This window comes from Pteronotus mesoamericanus, unplaced genomic scaffold (assembly GCF_021234165.1).
Source record: "Pteronotus mesoamericanus isolate MK-2021 breed Mesoamerican mustached bat unplaced genomic scaffold, CSHL_Meso_final contig_90, whole genome shotgun sequence".
Lineage (NCBI taxonomy): Eukaryota > Metazoa > Chordata > Mammalia > Chiroptera > Mormoopidae > Pteronotus > Pteronotus mesoamericanus.
The window spans coordinates 15,153,980-15,175,840 of NW_026555277.1; the positions used below are offsets into that span (position 1 = coordinate 15,153,980).

Genomic DNA, 21,861 nt, shown 5'->3' on the forward strand with positions numbered 1-21,861 from the left:
TGTCTCATAGTTTTCTCAGAGATAACATATCCAAAAATGAAATTCTAATTTTCCCCTCTGAAACCTCTTCCTTACTCAGTATTCCCCATCTCAGTGAAAAACCTTCAAATAATCCTTGATTTGTCACTTTCTCACCCCATACCCAATCTGTTAACAAATCTTGTCAGCTTTATCCTCAGAAAAGACTCCAATTCTGACCACTCCCCACTCCACCTCCATTGTTAGCACCTTGATTTTCAAGCTGTTATAACTCAGCTGGATTATAGCAATAGCCTCTAAATCTATCTACCAACTTTCATCCTTGCCCATCTTCTAATCTGTTCTCACAACGCAGCCACATTTATCCCTTTTAAACATAAGTGAAATTATCTCATTCCCTGCTTAACACTCTCCAATCCACTCCCAGCTTCCTTACAGGTAAAAGCCAACGACCTTACAATGTCTTACAGGTCTTACATTACCTGGATCCCACTACATCTCTCACTTCACCCCTTAATTATGCTCCTTCTGTCACATTCTCTTCTTGCTGCTCCAGTCCCCTTGCTGATGCTTGAACACGACACGTGCATAAGGCCCTTACACCTGTTACTGCCCCACCCATCACACTCTCGGCTCATACCTTACCTCTCCTGAATATCTGCTCGGATGGGCCCTGCCACCAGGCTTGACCGCCGGTCCTTGCTCTGCTTCATTTATCCCTTTAGATCCTATCATCTTTAGATGTACCACCATTTATTCATTTATTGTCTTAGCACCTCTCCCACCAGCACAGTTCAAACTCTGTCCGGGCAGGGAAGGTGCTCAGCACCTTGAACAGTGCCTAGCGCAGGTACTGCCTGGATGTCCAAGGCAGAAAGAAAATGACAATACATGGCACAGTGAACACCCAAGTGTGCTTTATAGTTCCCTTGGCTTTGACTCTGTGCTAGAGCAATGTCTGTCCTTTTCCTCTGCATTGAAAGGACTACTTATCCTTATAAATGTATTCAGAAAGACAGCACATTTAAAGAAAATGACAATACATAAGTAACATCATGTGTATGAGGACAGTGAGGGCAATTTACAGTTCACTGACTCTCATCTCTGCTTTAACTGTTTTGAAAGAAATCAGCAGGTACGGTGTTGGTTTTTCTCTACAGGCTCAGAGGCTTCTGTGAAGACAAGTTATTCTTAATGGTTCTCACTCCCTGTCTCTCTCTCAGGTTGGAGCCCCTCAGCTGATCTGAATGTAGTTATTTTATGCAAATTAAAAGGCAAAACTTCTTATGCTCCATTTCAGTTCCTATTGATAGCTCAGGTCGAGCAATGGAAAGATCTCGATTAACTGGTATTTTTACTACCATTAGGCACAAGAAAGATTCACTTCCTATAGTTCTGCTCTATCTATCTATCTATAAAGCTCTAACAGTATCATCAATGAGTGGAAATGAGCTTGTATTTACTTGACAAACAGATTAGAGGAGATTGAATGCTCATTGTTAAGGATAATCTATATCTATTGCAAAGAAAGAGAAATACTCTAAATACTAAGAAATACCAGCCTCTATTTAACCCTGATATAATGGCAGTAGTTAATGTCCACTATAAATAGAAACTTGCAACCTGTTCTGGAAAATTTTTCTTTCTTTTTTATTTTAATTACATACTAAACAAGCAACAACAGCAACAAAAAGATTCTGACACAATCCAATGGTTAGTATTCTTTCAAAATTAATTACAAAGCAAATTTTTTTCATCCAAACTTAGTGGTAAGAAAATAGCTAACACATTTTAACTTTTTATTGCATATCAGACACTGAACTAAATGTATCGTTTCAGTTAATTCTTACAGTGTCACCACAAGATGACAGCTATTCCTACCCCTATTTTACTGAGAGAAAATTAAGTTTCAGAAAGAAAAACTTGCCCATGGTCACAGAGCTTGTAAATTGGAAAACTAGGGTTGAACCCAAATCTTTCTGCAGGCCCACATACCTAACCGCTATGTTATATTACACATCAAAAATTAGGGCTGAAAGAAGTCACACGCAAGTCTGTTCATTATTCTGGGACATGCCACTTTCTCCAGACCGTCTTCACTTTTTTGTGTTTTAACAAACTTCTTGAAATGAGAACTTGCCTGGCTCAGAAAGGGTCTTGGGTATTCCGTAACACACAGCAAAAGGATGCCGATGCTGCGCGGTTTTGTTATTTGGCATCCTTTCTTCTGTGTTTTTGTTTTGTTTTCTCTCTTTTTGGGGGTGGGGAGCTATGTGTTTCAGCCCGCTTGCATAACAAGCTATTTGCAAGAATTGGGAAAAAAAGGCTGGGGAACACAAGCCTTCTGAAGGACAAAAGCTACAGAAACCGCCTCTAAGGTTTAGATTTATGTTACTCTATTGCCATCTTCTGGTTTCATTATAAAATGCACTTTATAAATGTCGATCTGTTTGTGAAGATAGGCGAGAAATGTTCTCATAACGTTATTATCACAGAATGTGGACTCTGGAGGTTGCAACAGACAGCACAATTTTAGACTAAGAACATATGGAGAAGCAAAAGGCCCAGAATAGCGAACACAATACAGGCATATCTCATTTTCTTGCGCTTTGCTTTATTGTGCTTCACAGATACTGTGTTCTGTTCTGTTTTGTTTTGTTTTGTTTTTTAATAAATTGAGGGTTTGTGGCAGCGTTGCCTCATGCAAATTTATCAGAGTTATTTTTCCCACAGCATTCGCTCACTTCATGTCTCTGTGTCACATTTTGGTAATTCTCACAATAGTTCAAACTTTTCTATTATATTTTTTTACGGTGATCTGTGATCAGTGATCTTCGATGTCACTATTGTCATTGTTTTTGGGCTCCATGAATCTTGCCCACATAAGATGGCAAACAATAAATATTGTACATGCTCTAAGTGGTCCTCCAACCAGCCGTTCCCCCATCTCTCTCCCTTGCTTAGGGTATCCTTATTCGGTGAGACACAACAATATTGAAATTAGGCCAGTTAATAACCCTACAATGGCCTCTAGGAGTTCAAGTGAAAGAATCAATTAATGTGTCAGGCTTCATTAGTGCCTTAAGAAATGTCCACAGCCGGCCCAGCCTTCCACAACCACCCCCAATCAGCCAGCAGTCATGAACATCAGCTCAAGACCTTCCACTAACAAAAAGATTAGGACTAGCCAAAGACTCAGATGATGGTTAGCATTTTTAGCAATAAAACATTTTTAAATTAAGGTATATACATTGTTTTTTAGACATAATGCTATTGTATATTTAATATACTTCAGTATAGTGTAAACATAACTTTTATATACACTGGGAAACTAAAAAACTTGTAACTCGCTTTACTGTAATATTAGCTTTACTGAGGTGGCCTGCAACGAAATCTGCAATATCTCCGAGATGTGCCTGTATTGAAGGAGGAGAATAAAGTTGGAGGCCTGGAAATTTTAGAGTTATTACATAAAGCTATAATAATCAAGACAGTGTGGTGTTGGTCAGAGAATAGACAAACAGATCAATGGAACAGAATAAAGAGCTTAGAAATAGACTTATAACTATAGTCAACTGACCTTTAGGAGCAAACGCAACACAATGGAGAAAAATAGTCTTTCAACAAACAGTAATAGAATAATTAAACGTCCACATGCTAAGAAATGAATCTAAACACAGACTTTAATCCTTCACAAAAAGTAAGTGAAGGATTAATTTTAGACTTTAAACCTTCACAAAAATTCATTCCAAATGTATTACAGACCTAAATGTGAAATGCAAAAGTGCAAACCTAGAAGATAATAAGAAGAAAATCTAGGTGACCTTGAGTATGGTGATAACTTTTTAAGGCAATACCAAAGGCATGAGTCATGAAGGAAATAATTCATAAGACTGACCTCATTAAGTTAAAATCTTTTGCTTTGCAAAAGACACTGTCAGGAGAATAAGAAAACAAGCCACAGAGAAAATATTTGCAAAAGACATATCTGATAAGGGATTATAATCCAAAATATTTGAAGAACTCTTCAAAATGAAGAATAAGAAAACAAACCAATTTAAAAAATGGGCCAAAGGCCTGAACAGACACCTAATCATAGAGGGTATGCAGACCATAAATCAACATATGAGAAAATACTCAGCATAATATGCAACTAGGGAATTCCAAATTAAAACAACAATGAGATACCACTACACATCTATCAGAATGACCAAAATCCAAAATACTGACAACACCAAATGCTGGCAAGATGTGGAGCAACAGGAACTCTCATTCATTGCTAGTGGGGTACAAGATAATACAGACACTTTGAAAGTCAGTTTGATGGTTTCTTAGAAAACTAAATTTGCCCTTAACACACAATCTAGCAATCACACTCCTTGGTATTTACCCAAAGATGCCCCCCCAAAAATGGCACATGAATATCCGTAGAGGTTTTATTCATAATTTCCATAACTTGGAAGCAACCAAGATGCCCTTCCATACGTGAATGAATAAATAAACTGTGGTACATCCAGGCAATGAAATATTATTTGCCACTAAAAGGATATCAGCTATCAAGCCATTAAAAGGCATGGAGGAATGTTGAATGCATATTACTGTGAAAGAAGCCAATCTAAAGACTACATATTGTAAGATTCCAACTATATGACATTCTGGAAAAGGCAACACCATGGAGAAAATAAAAATATTAGTGATTGTCAGGAGTTGGGAGGTCAGGGTGGCAGGGTGGAGAGATGACTAGGTAGAGCACAGAGAGGATTTTTAGGGAAGTGAAAATACTCTGTATGACACAGCAATGATGGAGATAGCTATATGGATGTGTGTGTGTGTGTGTGTGTGTGTGTGTGTGTGTGTGTAATACATTTGTCCAAACCCATTGTGTATACAACACAAAAAGTGACTCCTAATATATACTATGGACTTTGGGTGATAATGACGTGTCCATGTAGGTTCCCCAACTGTAACAAATGTACCACTCGGGTGCTGGATGTTGATAGTGGGGGACACGGTGCATGTGTGGAAACAGAAGGTGTGTGGGAACTCTCTGTACACGCTGCTCAATTTTTCCATGAACCTAAAACGGCTCTAAAAAAATCAAATACACTTTAAAAGTTCTAAAAAACAACAACAGCTTCTTCACACAAGCCAATAACCCAGAACCTGGAAGAGGGATCTCGCCTGACCACGCCCTGATCTTGGACTTCCAGTCTCCAAAACTGTGAGAAATACATTTCTGTTGACTCTGAGCCACCCAGTCCATGGTATTTTGTTAGAGCACACTGAACAACTGAGACAATTCCTTCACCCAAAAATATATATCGAAAATCTGTGCACTTCCGTCTCCACTACCACATCTATTTCTAGGCTGCCTCGGTCTCCCGTAGAAGAGCACAGCAACCACCTCCTAACTGGGCTCTTAGAACCACTCAGCAATTCACAAATGTGAATGATCATTCTGCTGCCCTGCTTAAAACCCCTCCGTGGCTTTCTTTTTGATGCTAAAATGAAATTGTAACTCCTTATTCTGGGCTCCAGGGCCCTGCATGACCCGGCCCCGCACTGCGACCCCCTCCGTATCTCACACCACTCTTCCACTCACGCTCAACGTGGCATTTCAAACGCGCCAAACAAGGCTTTGCCTCTAACTTTGCACCGGCTCTTCTCCCTACCTGGAAAGAAGAGATGATCCACAGAATGAAAAACCACCTGCTACTCGATTCTGATGGCTCATATAGCAGCGGTCCCCAACCCCGCAGGCCGGCGGACTGGTCCGTGGCCTGTTCGGAGCCTCGCATTACCGCCTGGGCTCCGCCTCCTGTCCCCCCAACCCCGTGCGTGGAAAAATGGTCTTCCAGGAAACTGGTCCTTGGTGGTAAAAAGTTGGGGACCGCTGTCATACAGTGTATGCAGAAACAGGAACAGTAAATACATGTAGAATCCACTCCTCAAACCGAATGATGTAAGCGAAAAAGAAAAACAAGCGGACATAGGCACATATGTAGGTTTGGTGGGGCAGGATGAGGAAGAAGAAAGTAAGCCCCAAGCCTCCGGCCTTCTGTTTCCCCACCTGTGAGAATCTTAAGAGCCATGAAGAACAAGGAGTTTCTCTCTGGACTAAAGTGCTAGCCAGGGCATGACTATGGCCCCTTATTTACAAATGTAGACCTTTTAAAACTGTCATATGTAATGTCATTTTCCTTCTATTATCAAGAATTGGTACAATTGCAGCAATTTCTCATAGAACAGGAAAACTGAATTAGGCATGAATGGGCTTCTTCACAAGCATCCACCCTCCCTAGAAATATGTTTCAGGGAATTGAATTACTTAACCCTAATTAATGAATCTTTATACGTCTGACAGCTTTCAAAACAGGAATTCTCTAGCTTCATGTTCACAAATGAAATCTGTATTATTTACTCCCTACAGCTCTAATTACTGCTTTACTCTTGATTGAAGTCAAAAGAAAGATCATGCAAGCAGAGAGCATGAAATAAGAGAAAAGTCTGACCAGCTCATTATTTGAGTTTCAACTGACCAGAAATGAAGCAAGTACCACCAGGATTCTAAGAGAATTCTAAATTTTCAGGACATATTAGTATATATAAGGTTCTCCAGAGAAACAGGAACCATAAAAGAAGGAGGATGATAGATAGAAAAATTAATTATGAAGAACTGACTCATGTATTTATGGAATTATAAAGAAATGATGAAATGTAAGGAAAAGTTAATATTCATCCACTGTAGGTACTCAGTATTCATTCACTCATGTAGCAAGTATTCATTAAACATACCATATGCAAGACAAAGTAGCAGTGAATAAGACAAGATGATGCTAGATTCATTAAAATTCTATTTAAAAGATATTTTAAAATTATAATAGCTAATATTTCTTTGCTACAGTTAATGTGTCAGATTTTAAGCTAAATGTTGTATTCATATGCATTTTTCATTTACTACTCATAAATCTTAACTAATCCTCACATTTGAAAAATTATATATATGAGGGAAATGAGAAAGGTTGAATAATGCCTTCCTCAACCCACGGTGTCCGAGTCCTAATCCACTGAAACTGCGAAGATGTTAATTTACATAGCAAATGGCACCTTGAGAATATGATTCAATTAAGAAATGTTGATTCGGAATTCCAGGTAGGTCCAATGTAATCATAGAGGTCCTTATAACAGGAAGGTAGGTGGATCAGAGTCATTAACAGGTGTGAAGACAGCAGCAGAAGCTAGAGTGGCCAAAGAAGGGTCCATGCACCAAGAATTACAGGCAACCTCTAGAAAATGACAAAGGCCGGGAAATGGATCCTTCCTTAGAGGCTCTGGAAAAAACACAGAGCAGCTGACACCTTTGATTTTAGCCCAAGGAAACTATTCCAGACTTCCGACCTCCAGAATTGTAAGATAGTAAAGGTGTGTTGTTTTAAGCCACTGAGTTTTTGGCAATTTATTATACAGGCACTAGGACACTAATGCAGGAAAACAGAAATTTTAGAATGTAGGTGCAGTACACCAAAGGTTCTCAATCAGGGCTCTACCTTTCAGTGATTAATTCCTGAAATCTGATATGGGAGCAGATTATTTTGAAAATGTTCCTCGAGTATTAACTCACAGTTGAATAAAAGCTTTTGGTAGATACATGAGATATCAGAACTTTCTTAAAATTTCATGTAGGAGGTAGAATTTCCAGGAAAAAAAAAAATACATTTCACTGTGTCTGGCGATCATGTATTCCTTCTTAAAGTTGTTAAATCCTCATACCAACTGAAATTAAACACTGTAATAAAAATGTTCAGTATAACACCAAAATCATAAAAAGTACAATTTTTATACTCACAAACATAGTACTCACAAAAGTACAATTCTGTGAAGAGGTCTTTACCTCTTTGTAAATTATAAATGGGGAGACTGACAATATTCTTTAAGGCTTTTCAGTATTTTACCTCCTGTATATGCCTAAAACTGTCATTTAATTCTTTTGTTTCATAGTTAATTATGAAAACCAAAATCCTTATATATTATATAGGTCCCTTGACACTTTACCTCTGTATATCTCAAAGTCCTTAGGAAACCACTCCTTTCCTTATCAGCTCACTTACTCATTGTGCTCACTCATCAAATATCAGTAAGTGCTCAACATTGCCAGGTTCTCCACGACAGCCTTTGTACTTGTAGAGATACACAAATAATTCGGAATCCCTACCATCAAGAAACTATTTCCTGTATGCTTTATTGGCATTTTGTAAATACCTGTATAATTGTGCCTTTTACAGCTATGTCTCTCCCAAAAGAGTGAGCTCTTGTGGACAGGGGGCAGGTCACAATCATCTTTGTACCTGTGGAATTCTGTAAATGTGCGCTCACGCATGTTCCTAACTGACTGAGCCAACCTAAAAGGGGAATAAGGTAAACACGCAGAAAATTCACTCCACAGGTCAACATTTTTCAATAAGAATATGGAAAATCACATCTACTGGGAGGATTTTACCAGACAGAGATGGCAGATATGCTATCAAGGGCTGCATGGTCACAACCCTTCCTTTTCCCTCCTGAGTACAAAGAAAGAAAACATTTCCCAGCCTCCTCAATCTGGATGGAGCCCAGTGAGGCCCCGTGGGACCGTGTGACGAGCTACTGCCCGTGGAGCATTGGTGAAATAATACAGGCTGCTTCGAGGCCTGGCCCCTACAGGCAAGTCTCCCTGTAGATTTTCTGCTCACTCTCTTTTCCTCTTTACTGGCAACTTAGAGGCCACAAGTCAAGGATAGAGTAGTACCCCTTTACCCATAGGACATACAATCTGAGATCCTGGGCGCCTGAAAATGCAGACAATACCAAATCCTATATATACTGTGAACTTAAGCACTTGACGGCTTCTCTTTGGCAGATCTGAATTGCCAACATCACCACTCTTGTGCTTTGGGGGTCACCAGCAAGTGAAATAAGCGTTACGTGAACACAAGCCCTGATGTACTGTGACAGTCAAGCTGATCACCAAAGTCACTACTAAGTGACTAACAGGCAGGTAGCATATTCAGCATGGATACTCTGGACAAAGGAATGGTTCGTGTCCTACATGAGCTTGTCCCTCAAATAGTTCTGTGTCCATCCTTTGGATTTGTGATGCCAACTATAAAGTTAATAGAATCTGCCTCTGGAATATTTTTAAGTCAGCTTCAAATAGACTTTATGCAAAGGTCATTAGAGCACTCGAGGGGACAAAGAACTGGGGGGTTTTCTTATACTATGAGTTGTTTTGTGCTTACTTATAAGTACATGTTTATTACATGTCTGTATAAGTGATAGAATTTGGTCCAAGTCTTGCTTTTATTATAACCTGCCGCCAAGGTGTTGGGAAATGGAGAATCTATACTCATCTTGAACTTTTCCACAGTTAACTGTTATCTGACAAAAAGAATCTTAAGGGTTATACATTGCCAAGTAGGTTCAAATATAGCTACAACATTACTTTAAGTAAAACACTTGTGCCAAAGTACAAGCTATTAGTTCCAAGTTTCATAAACCCTAATGTAAGCACTATGTTTAGTATCTCCCCAAAATATTAAATACAGAGAGCCAATAATTGCTGCTATTGCATTTTTAAGAGACTTTACCTGTCAGCAACTTAAATATATTATTTATAAACAAATTTCCTCCATAATCAAACTGTGATCAAATTGTCCTCTATAGTAGGAAGAAAGTCCAAAGGTACTAAAAATGAGAAGAAGAAAAAAAAACTTTTCCTTTTCCTCACTGGAATTCAACTATTAAACTCTACAGGGGCTTTTAGTATCGCTCTAATTTTGTAATAGGGCACCTAATCTCCCTTTGGGTAATTAAAAAAACAAACAAACACTATCACCTCCTGGGCAATCAACGAAAATCCCTAGGATTTCACCCTGATGTTCTCTCTCTTTCAACAAGGCCTCGTAGTTAGAGCAATATGCACCCTCAATCTGCAGATGCCTCCCAGCCTGTGATGGAGATGCCTGCCTATAGACCTCAGGCACGCAGACAGGGCCCAGGAACCTGGAACAGTATTGCACGGCCAGCAAGAACAGAGTACTGCTTCTGTCCCTCTACCGTGAGCACTGGCAATGAAACTTGCCCTGCATGTCCCTTGCATCGCAGTAGCAAGCTTCCAGTTGTTCTTTATGCAATGTCCTTGTCGCTCTGTGCCACTGGTGGGCACCAAAGTCCTTTGTGTTTCTTCCCTTCCTTCTCAACGTAAAGCCCCTAGTTCCTGGAACCTGGAAAGACTGGGCTTGGGTTTTCAGGCAGGGGTGAGCTGTTTTTTTCACCAGTTTTCCCCTTCGAGATGAAGCCTTCCTCATCAACTCAACATTTCTAAACCCCAACTCCAACCCCAACCCAGGCCATGTTCTGAAAATTCCATTTTGAAAGAGAGGTCATTGGATGGTGGAAGGCTTCAGCTACCCAAAATGTATGGAGGATGAAAAGAAAACGTTTTCAGGATTATAGTGAGTCAGAGAGTTTACAAACATTTTATTTGCTTTACAATAATCCACTGCAGTAATCCCCATTTCACAGTTGAAAAGTCTGAGATCTGGGAACAGCAACCTGCCGAGGGTTCTACAGATAGTTATGTGGTAGAACAGAGAGAGCCATTCACTCTCGTACAGAATTTCTTTAACATAACTCTCCCTCTCTCTCTTTCTCTACCTCCCTCCTTCTGTCTTTCCTTCCTTATTCTCCACCCCATTCTTCTTTTCAGGATCAAAGTCCAAAATAATTAAAACAGTGCATAATTACCTCATGAACAGACACAGGACATACCTCCACTGCACTGCCAGCACCTGATTTATGTTTATGTATTTATTGTCTGCTTCCACAGACAAGCTCCACAGGGTTAAGAAACATGTTTTGCTCATTTTTTCGTAGCACCTGTAAGAGTGTCTGACATGTAGACAAGTAGAAGGTTCCCAATAAATATCTGTTGAGTGAATGAACAGATAAATGGAATAGAAAGTCTAGAAGTAGACCCAGATATGAATCTAACCAACAATATAAACTAACAAAATAGAAACCAAGCCATAGATAGAAAACAAACAGACTGACAGCTGTCAGCAGGGAGGGGAGTTGTGGGGCTGGTTGAAAAAGGTAAAGAAATTGAGAAAAAAAAGACAAAACCTCACAGACATAGCTAACAGAATGGCGATTACCTGAGGAAAAGCGGGGTGGGGAGTGGTAGAAGAGGGAATAAATAGTGACGGAAGGAGACTTGACTTGAGGTGGTGAACACACAATACAATATACAGATAATATATTGTAGAATTGTACACCTGAAACCTATATAATTTTATTAAATTATGTCACCCCAATAAACCCAATAAAAAATAAAAAGGGAATGCAAATGATAAGTACTAGCATTTTAAATCAGCATAAAAGATGGATTTTTCAATAAGTAGTGCTGGGAAAAATGGTTAGTCATCTGGGGGGGAAATGTGTTATTATGCCAAAATAAGTTTCAGAGAGATCAAAAATTTTTATATAAAAATCCTAATGCAAACCATGGGATAAATTTTTTGTGTGTCCACAGATTGGGGAACTTCTATCTATTCCCATAAACCACTGGTATTATTTGCCAATTAATAAAATGGCATTACACTCTGTTGTTGGCAATGTGAGTAGTTCATGTACACATGTGTACCTGCAGTGAGGGTAGGTGGGGGTCAGCAGATAAGTAAAAAACTTAAGGAGAAAAGAGAGGGAATTTTTTGAACAGGGGAGCAGATGCTTCTTTCTCTTAGATTGAAGGAAAGAAGGACTGGGCATGCACAAATTTGAGAGGGGAAACAGGAAGTGAAGGGTTTCCCTCCAGATGGAGATAAGGATAGGATGGCTAATTAAAAATAATAATAATGATGCTCCGATTTAAAAGTGTAATTCACAGTCCACATAGTTTTAGTCTGTAAGCTGACATTTGATAATATTAACTTGTAATTATAGATTAATTTAATTAAATAATTTTTTCCTTTGATAAAGATGCCTACCACCTAAGGAGTATACCCTACAGAAGCAATCTTCTTATATGTATATATGTGTATATATGTACATATATGTACATATCAGACAAATTTAGAAAAGCAAATTCCACATTCAGTTTTCTTAGTGTGTTATCAAGATATTCTTCAAACTAAATATAAAATAATAAAACAGTAGTTCCCAATCAGTCAGGGTTCCACATTTATAAGCAGACTGCAGCCCACTGACTGTGGTTAGAGAAGCTGGTATTTTCATTAGTCCCGGGAGGACTGTGTAAACCCCAACATTTACTAAGAAGTAGAAGCATAAGCAGTCAAACAAGTTTTCAAGCATAAGATAGTGTGTTTTCACACAGTAGCAAACGAGAACTATCAGATTCAGAGAGGGAAAGCTAAATATGGTTAGAAGGTATGTTTTTCTTTAGACACTCCAAGGGTTAAAAATTTTTATATTTCAATTGGAAAACTAGGGGTAATTTTTTTTCTTCTTTGAACTTGGAGGGGTTTTGGTTTTTTTTGTTTTTTTTTTTAGTGTTTTTAGTAGTTACTCTGCCTTTTTGCACTCTAAAATATAAATATTTCTTAATAATTACCATTTATGATAATTATTATGTTTATTATACTCCTGTCATTGTGCTAACCACTTGATCCCTATTATCTGATAAATCCTTCCAGCAACCCCATGATATAGCTACATTACTCTCCATTTCTGGGCAAGTAAATAGAGGTTCAGGGAATTTATATTGCACCTTCCAAGTCTGTTCCTGTTCCAATCTTTTGTACACAAGGCACCTGTGTACAAAGGAGCCTGTGTACAAAGGAGCCTTTCGGAAAACCAGTCAAGCCAGAGTAATTTCCCAACATCCAGAAGAATCCAGTTGAGCCCTGCCCTTGCCACACCTTCCTAGGGGCTTCTGATTTAATTATGGGATAATCTTTTAACTTTAGTCCACTATTCTTGGCTCCACTATTATGAACTTCCCTGTGTCTGAAATGTGATCCTGTGATACTGCCATATTCATCATCGGAGTTTAACACATTTTAAACGTTCCAAAGAGTTGGACAACACCTCTGTTCCTTCCTGGTCTGGGATTTTGTGTTCTCCCTTGAAGAATGAGTACTGTGCTCTCCTAAAAATGAAGGAAGTTTAAAGTCTAACATTCTTAGTGGTTGTCTATACCAGACTAGAACATTTGGCCAGAATTAGTACTCAGTTCTAGAATCTAGGAAAATGAAACTTTTTTGCTCCTTAGCTTTTATTGGTATTAGCTTTAAAAATTATCCCTAATGTTGATTACAAACTCTTCTGGGATGAAGAAGAGGTAAGGGCAGCATTTTCTTAAGTGGTATTAGGAAAGGAGGCTTTGCCATTCTCTCTCTAATTTCTCTAAAAGAGGAAGAATAAGCCATCAAAAAAAAACTAAACAAAGTAGACTTAGACCTAAAGCAAGCACTAGGAACTCTTGCTCACCCTGAGGTCTGGCCACGACAAAAGGATTATCTAAAGTGTCTAATAAAGATATTAGCCTGAATATTGGAAACTAGAAGGAGCAGCTGCCACAAGTCCATTCTTTCCTTTTTTTAAAAAAACTAGATTTATTGGGGTGACACTGGTTAGTAAAATGATGTAAGTTTCAAGTGTACCATTCTATCACACATTATCTGTATATTGCATTATGTGTTTACCACCCAAAGTTAAATCTTCTGTCCTGCAAATCCTTTCTCAGTAAATGACAGTAATTAAACCAGAAGGAAGGGTCAGGTCCTATGGGTTTCCCTGGCAACTTGGGAAGAGCTTGGCCTCTCCTAAGAATTAAGCTAAGGAAAAACGGTAATGGTGTTACCATGTACTGTGCTCCTACTGCTCCCAGACTGAATGCTTTACATACTTTGCCTTGTTTTAGCCTCACAACCCTGGGAGGTATATGCTATTAATATCCCCACTTTACAAATAAGAAAACAGAAACACAGAGAAATTAAGTAACTCAGACAGAGGTTTTCAACCTTCATCTTGGTCTGTGGAATGCTATGATCCATGTTTTTCCTATTATCCCATAAAAATTAAGTGAGAAAAGAAGCAAATCAATTAGGCCACCCACAGTATCAGCTCCTTACTCTGAACTGTTAGCTTCCGCCTGCATTTATCATACTGTGTCTTGTATTTTAAATCATCTTATACCAGTCTTATTTTCATAACTGTATATCAAAGCCTTTGAAAGCAGGGATTTTTTCTTATATAGCTTCAACCCTCAATATTAGGAGAAACTCAACAAGTATTTACTGAATAAGGGAATGAGTTGTTTCCTGGCGTGATACTCACTAAGAATAGACATACTGAACAACAACTGAATCGTCACAATGCAGCAAACCCTTGCACCATGCCCCTGATACATACCAGTTCACTTAATCCCAACAATGACAACTGACAAATGGTTAAGGCGCAGACTCAGGAGTCAAACCCGTGTAGTCTCATGTGGAAATCTGTACTCTACACCCAATAGCTCACAGTGAATCTGAATTTCTACTTCTTCCCAGTATGTACTCAGTTAGACTGGTTTCTTTATTGTCCTTCCTTCCTTTCTATAACCCTTTCGTAATTTTGTTCCACACTCCTCCAGTGCCCTTATCTTTCTTTCCCTTCTGTTAAATTAACTCCTAAAGTTACCACCGTGCACTTACTGGAACATTCCCTGTTTACTCTGGCCCCTAATTAACATTTCAATTAATAAAAGTATGCCTTGTAGAACTCCTAGGTAAAAGCTGTGACTTATTCCTGCCAGAAAAATACAAATGGCTCAAAGCATTCATGAAATACTGGGTGATTTGCCTAAATTATCTGCGTAATTTGCTAAATCTTTCATTTCATTTTCACTCAGATCATTCTGCGTTCAGAAGCATATTTGTTCTTATTTCACAAATTGAAACATAATAACTTTACAGTAAAGACACCTGGTGGACACCATTTTAACCAAATTAAGGAATAAAAATTAAGAAGGTTCGAATTAACCTCACCAAGAATGGGACAAACTAGCACTGGGGACATTCTAACACATTGTACTGAAGGGAACATCATATTTATGTACCTTATGCACCAATTCTGCCATGAGGAAACTTCAAAACCACCAAACTGTTATTTCCACAAAATACCTGGCTTTTACTCTTCAAAAAATGTCAGTGCCATAAATGAAAAAGAGAACCAAGAGGAATTGTCAAAAGTCCAGAAACAGCCAAAGTAAAACCAATGAATCACCAAAGTAATAATCAGTGAAAGTTTACTGCACACACACCAGAAAGATGCTTTTCAGAACCGGAAGCTTTCTAGCCATAACATGGAATGATTCAGGGGTATATTATTAAAATAGTGAAGAAACAGTGACTGCTTATTCTTCACAGTGATTGGTTATAATATTGGGATTTTCTTAATAATAAGGAATTGGTCAGTGGTTACTACATATCAACCCTGAGAAATAGTTCAACTTTTGTGTATGCCTTTCAGAGGCATAATCAAGAAATGACCCATGTCAAGTTACTTTAAACTTTGTTGGACTAAATGAAGCTTTGTTTGTATAACTAAACTGGTTTTGTCTGTTTTTTAATTTCTGAGGCTTCATTACAAGAAAAGGGTATTGTTAGCACACTTGTTGAAATTGGAATAAGAACTAGAGATTACTTAAGAATATTTTTTCAAAGTTAAATAGATAACTGTGCTGTAGTAATTAAGAGAACTCCTTTGTCCTTAGGGAATATACACTAGGGATGAAGGGACATGATGTATCCATTTTCAAATGATACAGGAAAAAAATACATACATGTGGCTAATGAAACAAAATCTTTGAAGATTAAGCCCATTCAAAAGCAAACCTGAGCCAGCCACTGGACCAAAGTGGAGGCATTTCTTGCCCACAGGGACTACAAGGGCCATGCTGATCTCAGTGTTAAGAGCTTTAAAGAGATAATCACCACCCTGTGTGGGGCCCTGGTTGGGGTTCCCATGTCCACAGATGCAGGGTGGCAAGGCTACTGGGGATCAAGATCCCCGTGCCCTGTACCGTCCCTCGCAAGGGGAGAGGCCATTGCAGCTCTGTGCCTCATCCCTGCTCCCAGTCGCCCTGATATTACTGGGCCCCTTGGCCCAAAAACCTGCTGAGGGCAACTGGTATGAAAGAGGCTGCCACTCTGAACAACTTTGCCAAGGCCACCTTTCAGGCCATCCCCAAGACCTACAGCTGGTTCTCTCACCCAAACACCTCTAAAGAGACCATAGTCCCCAAGTTTCCCTGTCAGGAATTCGCTGACCTTCCAGCAGAGACTCACAGGACAGTCTCCGTGCAGGGGATCCAGGCTCCAGCTTCGGCCAGCCCATAGTGTTTTCATTCTCTTTTTTAACTTCTTTATATTCTGGGTTGTTAGTTGTTAGTTCTTAATTTCTAACACAAAATCTCTTTTTCACTTGCACCCTTTCAAACTCTTGACAGTTGTCCTCAATTATTAGAATGGCCTTAAAGTCCTCAAGATTCACTCTGCAAACTCTGAAGTTCAAAACTTTCAGAGATATTCTAGCACCAAAAAAAAAAATTCATAAATTTCAATAGCTCAGACCTCATTCAACTGAAAGGTAAATTATGACAGCATTCGATGACTTGAGCAAACAGAATATAGCAAGACATGAATTCAAAATGAAATATTGGGGAACTGAAGAGTTTTATTTGCATACTGAATGTATTTTAATTCTTTTCCAGGAATTGGTCACTAATTTTTGCCAGAAAAAAAAAAAAATAACGGCACAACTCTTTGAAGATCGTAAGTCAATTTCCAATGTCAAAAAAAGAAAAAACTTTTTGTGGGTTTGTGTTTGGGTCCATTTTGAACAAAGGGTTCTGTTTTAATCCCGTAAGACTCTAAAGAGGGACGTGTTGCAAGCCTCGGCAACATTTCAGGCGGGCAGGCCTTGGGCATTTTGGCTGCAGGCTCCAGCTCCGCGGGGCACGCGGGGAGCGTAGCCTAACGTTTTCCAGGAGGGATTGCATAATTGGACGATCCCTTGGACAGCCCGCCCACCGGCTGTCCCGCCCCCGAGTCACCAATAACTCAAATTCTTCGCCCCTATCTCTCTTCGTTGTCCCAGCCATGGCTTCACGCCTCCTCCGCGGGTCCCTACGATTGTGGGGAGGCTGGTGTGCACCGTGTCCGCCGCGGTCCTCGAGGTGAGTGCCCGCCGGCCCCAGCTGTCCTGGCCGAGAAAGCTGCCATGCCTGGGCGCGACACACACCCTTCCCAGGTCTTGGAACCAGCGGCGCCTATGCGAGGGGTGGCAGCTGCAGCCCGGGGCTGGGGCTCGGCTTTGGGGATCGAGAAGGTGCGTAAGGGTCTGGGACCGGGTGGGAGCCACTTGGACCAAAGGAAAGCCGGAAGGGGGGGGGGGCGGTTCCCAAACCTTATCTCTTCGGCTCCACTCCAGCCGGTCGGGTTCTGCGGCGGACACCGAAAGCAGGAGTTGGGTGACCCCCCCCTGGACGGGAAGCTCGAGCTGCCTTTGACCCGAGAACTACGGCTGAAGACAGCAACCCTCGGCAGCCAGGGGGCGAGATTCCCACTGGCTCGCAGATCTGGAGAAAGCACCAGCACGGGCCTGGAGATGTGTCTCCCAGAAGACACTCTGGGACAGGAGAGACCTGGCCCGACCCCATCAGACAAGGACATTAACTTGAGATTTACGAGCAAATGCTTTAATTAATAAAACGCAGAGGAATTTGTGGAGACAGTTTCTAAGTGGCTCAGTGACTGTTAAGGTAGTGTTTATAAGATCAGATCTTCAGATGTCAGTCTGACACATAAAATCCATTCATTGAATAAACTGGAATCAGGGAAGATTCGCTATTAATGAGGGTAACAGGACAGATAAGCTAGCTCCTTAGAGCATTGCTATAGTCTAAGATGCTTAGGGACCTGGAAGACAAATGCCTGCTATTTTTGAGGAGAGTAGGAATGGCTTCAACAAGAAAGTAACTTGACTATAGGATACATGCACTTTTCTGAGCTCTTCCTGAGAACTTCGTAAGACCGTGATCCTCAAATATTTTTAATTCAGAGAGGCGGGTTAGTAAGAAGCTAGGAAAATTCCTGGGCGAGTGGAATGGGGAAACTGAGATAGCTAAACAAACTGACGGAGCAGTTTACAGCCAGATGAGTTTACAGGTGACCATGGTGGAAAGACCAGGGTGCCTAACAATAGGCAAAACTGGCATCCACCTCCCGCCACTTCCCACACACATCCAGGGTGGCCTTTCCACTACCTGTACATTGCTGTCCTGGTCATGTGGTTTAGACCCTCTGCCCTGGCGCTGACCAGTCAGTGGAGACTATGACTATGGAAAGGCACACTTGGAAAAGCTGAAAAATAGTCTCTTGAGATCCTTATCAAAGACCTTCCCTAAACTCCCAGTCTTCAAAAACCTCAAAACAAAGGACTCAGCCCAAGCTCTCCTTCCGGGGAGCATGCCTGCACCTTTCCCTTCCCACTCTTCTTCCCTTTCAGGTGTACCTCTCCTAAATTCTAAAGGTTCCCAGGAGACTTGCAATCAGGACAGTGGGTAGCATCTATTCATCCTGGGCTCACCCCCTGAACCTGTCTCCAAGGCTCCCTTTTCTCTGACTCTTCAGTGAGCTGATACAGCCCTTCCTATGATCATTTCTTTCCTTAAAACACTTCTAGAGAGACAAAACAGCCCTGCCTAGCCTCTCTCCTGTTGCTTCTTGTCACAGGTGTACGTTCGTGATACAGTCTTTCCTACAAGTCAGCTGGGCAACTGCTCAGCGGGCTGCCTGCCGAGCAGGCCAGCACCAAGGAATTAGAGAGGAGTCGCATACAGTACCTATGCTATTTGCTCAGCTTTTATTGCATGCAGGTTCACTCAAAGTAGAGAATCAACATACATGAATATCCTACTCACACTAACAATCTAAGGGAAATGTAACACACACACAGCAATCAACGAGGGATAACGAACCCCAGAGACTCATTCTGCAGGTCCGTCCTGGAGACAGCACAGAGGGCAAGGGAGTTGTCAGCATCTTGCAAGGAAGGATCTCAGAGCCAGGTGGGCAGCAGGGCAGATGAAGTACCCAGTCCAGCAGGGCAGAGCCCCTGGAAGCTGACGCCCAGGGAGATGGGCGTGGCGTGGAGCAGCACTCTGGTGTGTGGAGCTCAGCTGTCTCCGCAGTGGTCTGGAGCCTGCCTCAGTTATACCTCAAAAGTGGCATGCTCCACCCTTCTGGGTCTTTGCGATAAATGTCTTGGCAGCCCTGATGCCAAGTGGGGAATTTCCCCAGGAGACTGTGGGTGTTCCCGCTCTGCAGACCTGGCTGTTCTGACCTCATGTGCAGATAATCTTAAGTGTATCTCCTTGCCAGATGTGTTTACTCTGACTTAGGTAATTTTCCTCTTAAACCAAAGTATCATGAGTGACTAACAGCCATTTTAGTTGACGTAAGTGACTCCCCTTTGTTTTATATACTGTATGCTATCTTGGTCGGAACAAAGCCATTTTATTGGTCCTGCTCTCCGCACTTCTATCTTACGCCCTTCTTTGTTTCACTGTCCCCAGCTTTCAATCACCTACACTCGTATTGTGAAATCTTTCTTACACAATGGCAAGAACACACACACTCTACCAGCGGGCCCTAGGTAGATCTGCTCCGCTCCGAGCCTGCCTCCTTTCTGGTAACATCAGGACTCCATTATGCTCTTGAAAACAGAGAATCTCAAAGATCATCTATCTGTTTATGTGGGTTGTATCTATCAATATCAATAGACAAAACTGAGAAATTTTACAAATACTTAGTTCATTTAAAAGTAACAAAAATAAACCCGTTAACATTTTTATGAAAAATTCCCACCGCCCTCCCCAAAAAATGAGACGAATGACATTGTCTAACACTTTTGCAGATCCCTTAATGTCCAACTAAATAGAAGACAGATCAAGTCTCATATCTGCTTGTGCATTAAGTCTATTATAGTTATTTTGGTGGAAGTATAGGAAGGAAATTTCCCATACAGGGAATGTTGGGAAAAGGACCTCAGGGGCCCTCTGAATGGGTCAGGGATTTTGCTTTTTATTAAAATAAGCTTCTTGAACTTTAATGTGCATACGAATTAATCACTTTAGGGAAATACAAGATCTGATTCAGTAGGTCTGAGATAAAATCTGAGAATCTCATTTCATACCAACTGAGATTGTGTGTGTGTGTATGTAGCTCCCAAATGCTGCCAGAACAGGAGTCTGCTTCCCTTTTATCATGTAAGTGAGGTTTAATAAGAATTAGAGCCTAGGCTTAGGAAAACAACAGCCAATTTATTCAATATAGATTCCCTGGCCTTTAAAGGGAGAAAGGGGGCCAGTTTATTTAGTACGTGTTCCTTGATCTTTAAGAAACGGGTGTTCCAACAAACTTGCCACCAAATGTTTTGCTTTTATACCCTCTGCGTATCATCTCTGGAACCCTTTTGACTGAATTGAAAGTCTTTCTTCTTTCTGACACTTCTTTCACTTTCCTGTGTACTGGTGTATTTTGCTTAGAAATATTCCAAGGATTTCCTTAACATAACATGGGAAATAAAAATTTTAAGATCCAGGCAGACTTGAATGTAAATTCTGCTCTTTTATTTACTAATTATTTTGACAAATGATTCAGTGTCTTACAATACCAGTTTCTTAGCCTCAGCACGTTGTTCCCTCTGGGAGGAAATCCCAACTATGGAAAACCTGTATGGACAAATGGGTTCATTAGTTTTATTTCTACTAGCAAGAAATTGGAACCAATTGTTTTGATTATGAAAAAGTACTTTTAGTCTATTCGATGCAACATGGCAGTGGTCTTCAAGGATTCTACCTGTCCCGGTCCCATTACATCTTACCTCAACTACAGCTCTTCTTCTCACTCTACTCACTCCATCCACACTTGGCCCCCTTGCTCTCCCTAGAAAACATCAGATACCTCTTGCCTCACAGCCTTTCCCATAGTTTTATTCTTGGCCTAACATTCTTGTATACCTGCAGTCTGCTTGGCTAACTCCAGCATCTTTAAATATTTGCTCAAATCCCATTTTCCCAATTTAACCAAACCTGGCTGCACTTTCGTACTGCCACCATTTTCCTGCCTTGTTCCAGACAGACACAGTCTGATCCCTGCTCTACTTTCCTTTACTGTAACACTTAGTACCTTCTGATATATTATATAATTTGCTGTTTTAAAGTCATTGATCATTACTATTACTATTATTCAGTCTAACCCGTAATAGGCACTGAGAAAGTATTTGTTGACTAAATAAATGAATAAGACATTCAAAGTAATTTTGATGACAAGTAGCAACCAGAACTTTTTTTTAAAAATAAAGACAAAAAGCAAAATGAGTGTAGAAATTATAGTATTAAATGTTTACAATTAAAGGTTACCGCTTAAAAGGCATCTGAGGTTAAATTAAAACTCAACTAAAACAAGCATATAAAAGACAAATGTAAAACAAAATGACACAAAGTGTATATTAAGTGGAGTAGCTCAGACTGCCATAAAAAAATACAATAGACTGGATGGCTTACACAACAGCAATTTATTTCTCATAATTCTACAGGCTGAATAGTTCAAGATCAAGATGCTGGTCAATTTCATTTCCTGGTGAGGACTCTCTTCCTGGCTTGTAGATGGTTGCCTTCTCCCTATGTCCTCATATGGCCTTCCCTTGGTGCTTTTGCACAGGGAGAGAGAGAGATTTCTTTTCTCCTTCTCAGGAGGCCATCCATCCTTTTGGATTAAGACCCCTCTGTAATGGCTTCTTTTAACAACAATTACCTCCTCAGGTAGCGATAAAGCC

At 40.3% G+C, this 21,861-nt stretch overlaps 1 protein-coding gene and 1 non-coding gene across 2 annotated transcripts in view; both read left to right on the forward strand.

Annotated features, from left to right (window-relative positions):
- Nucleotides 1-871: 871 nt before the first annotated feature.
- LOC129080836 (small nucleolar RNA SNORA22) lies at nt 872-1,005 on the forward strand. Its single transcript, XR_008530233.1, has one exon. It is a non-coding gene; the product is annotated as a small nucleolar RNA SNORA22 (small nucleolar RNA).
- A 16,060-nt stretch (nt 1,006-17,065) lies between these two features.
- The window catches only part of ACADL (acyl-CoA dehydrogenase long chain), a 32,791-nt gene continuing 27,995 nt past the window's right edge, over nt 17,066-21,861 (forward strand). The window contains exon 1 of the mRNA XM_054585702.1: nt 17,066-17,197. Within this exon, the coding sequence (XP_054441677.1) occupies nt 17,121-17,197 (77 nt within the window). The 5' untranslated portion in view covers nt 17,066-17,120. The remainder of the gene's footprint in view (nt 17,198-21,861) is intronic.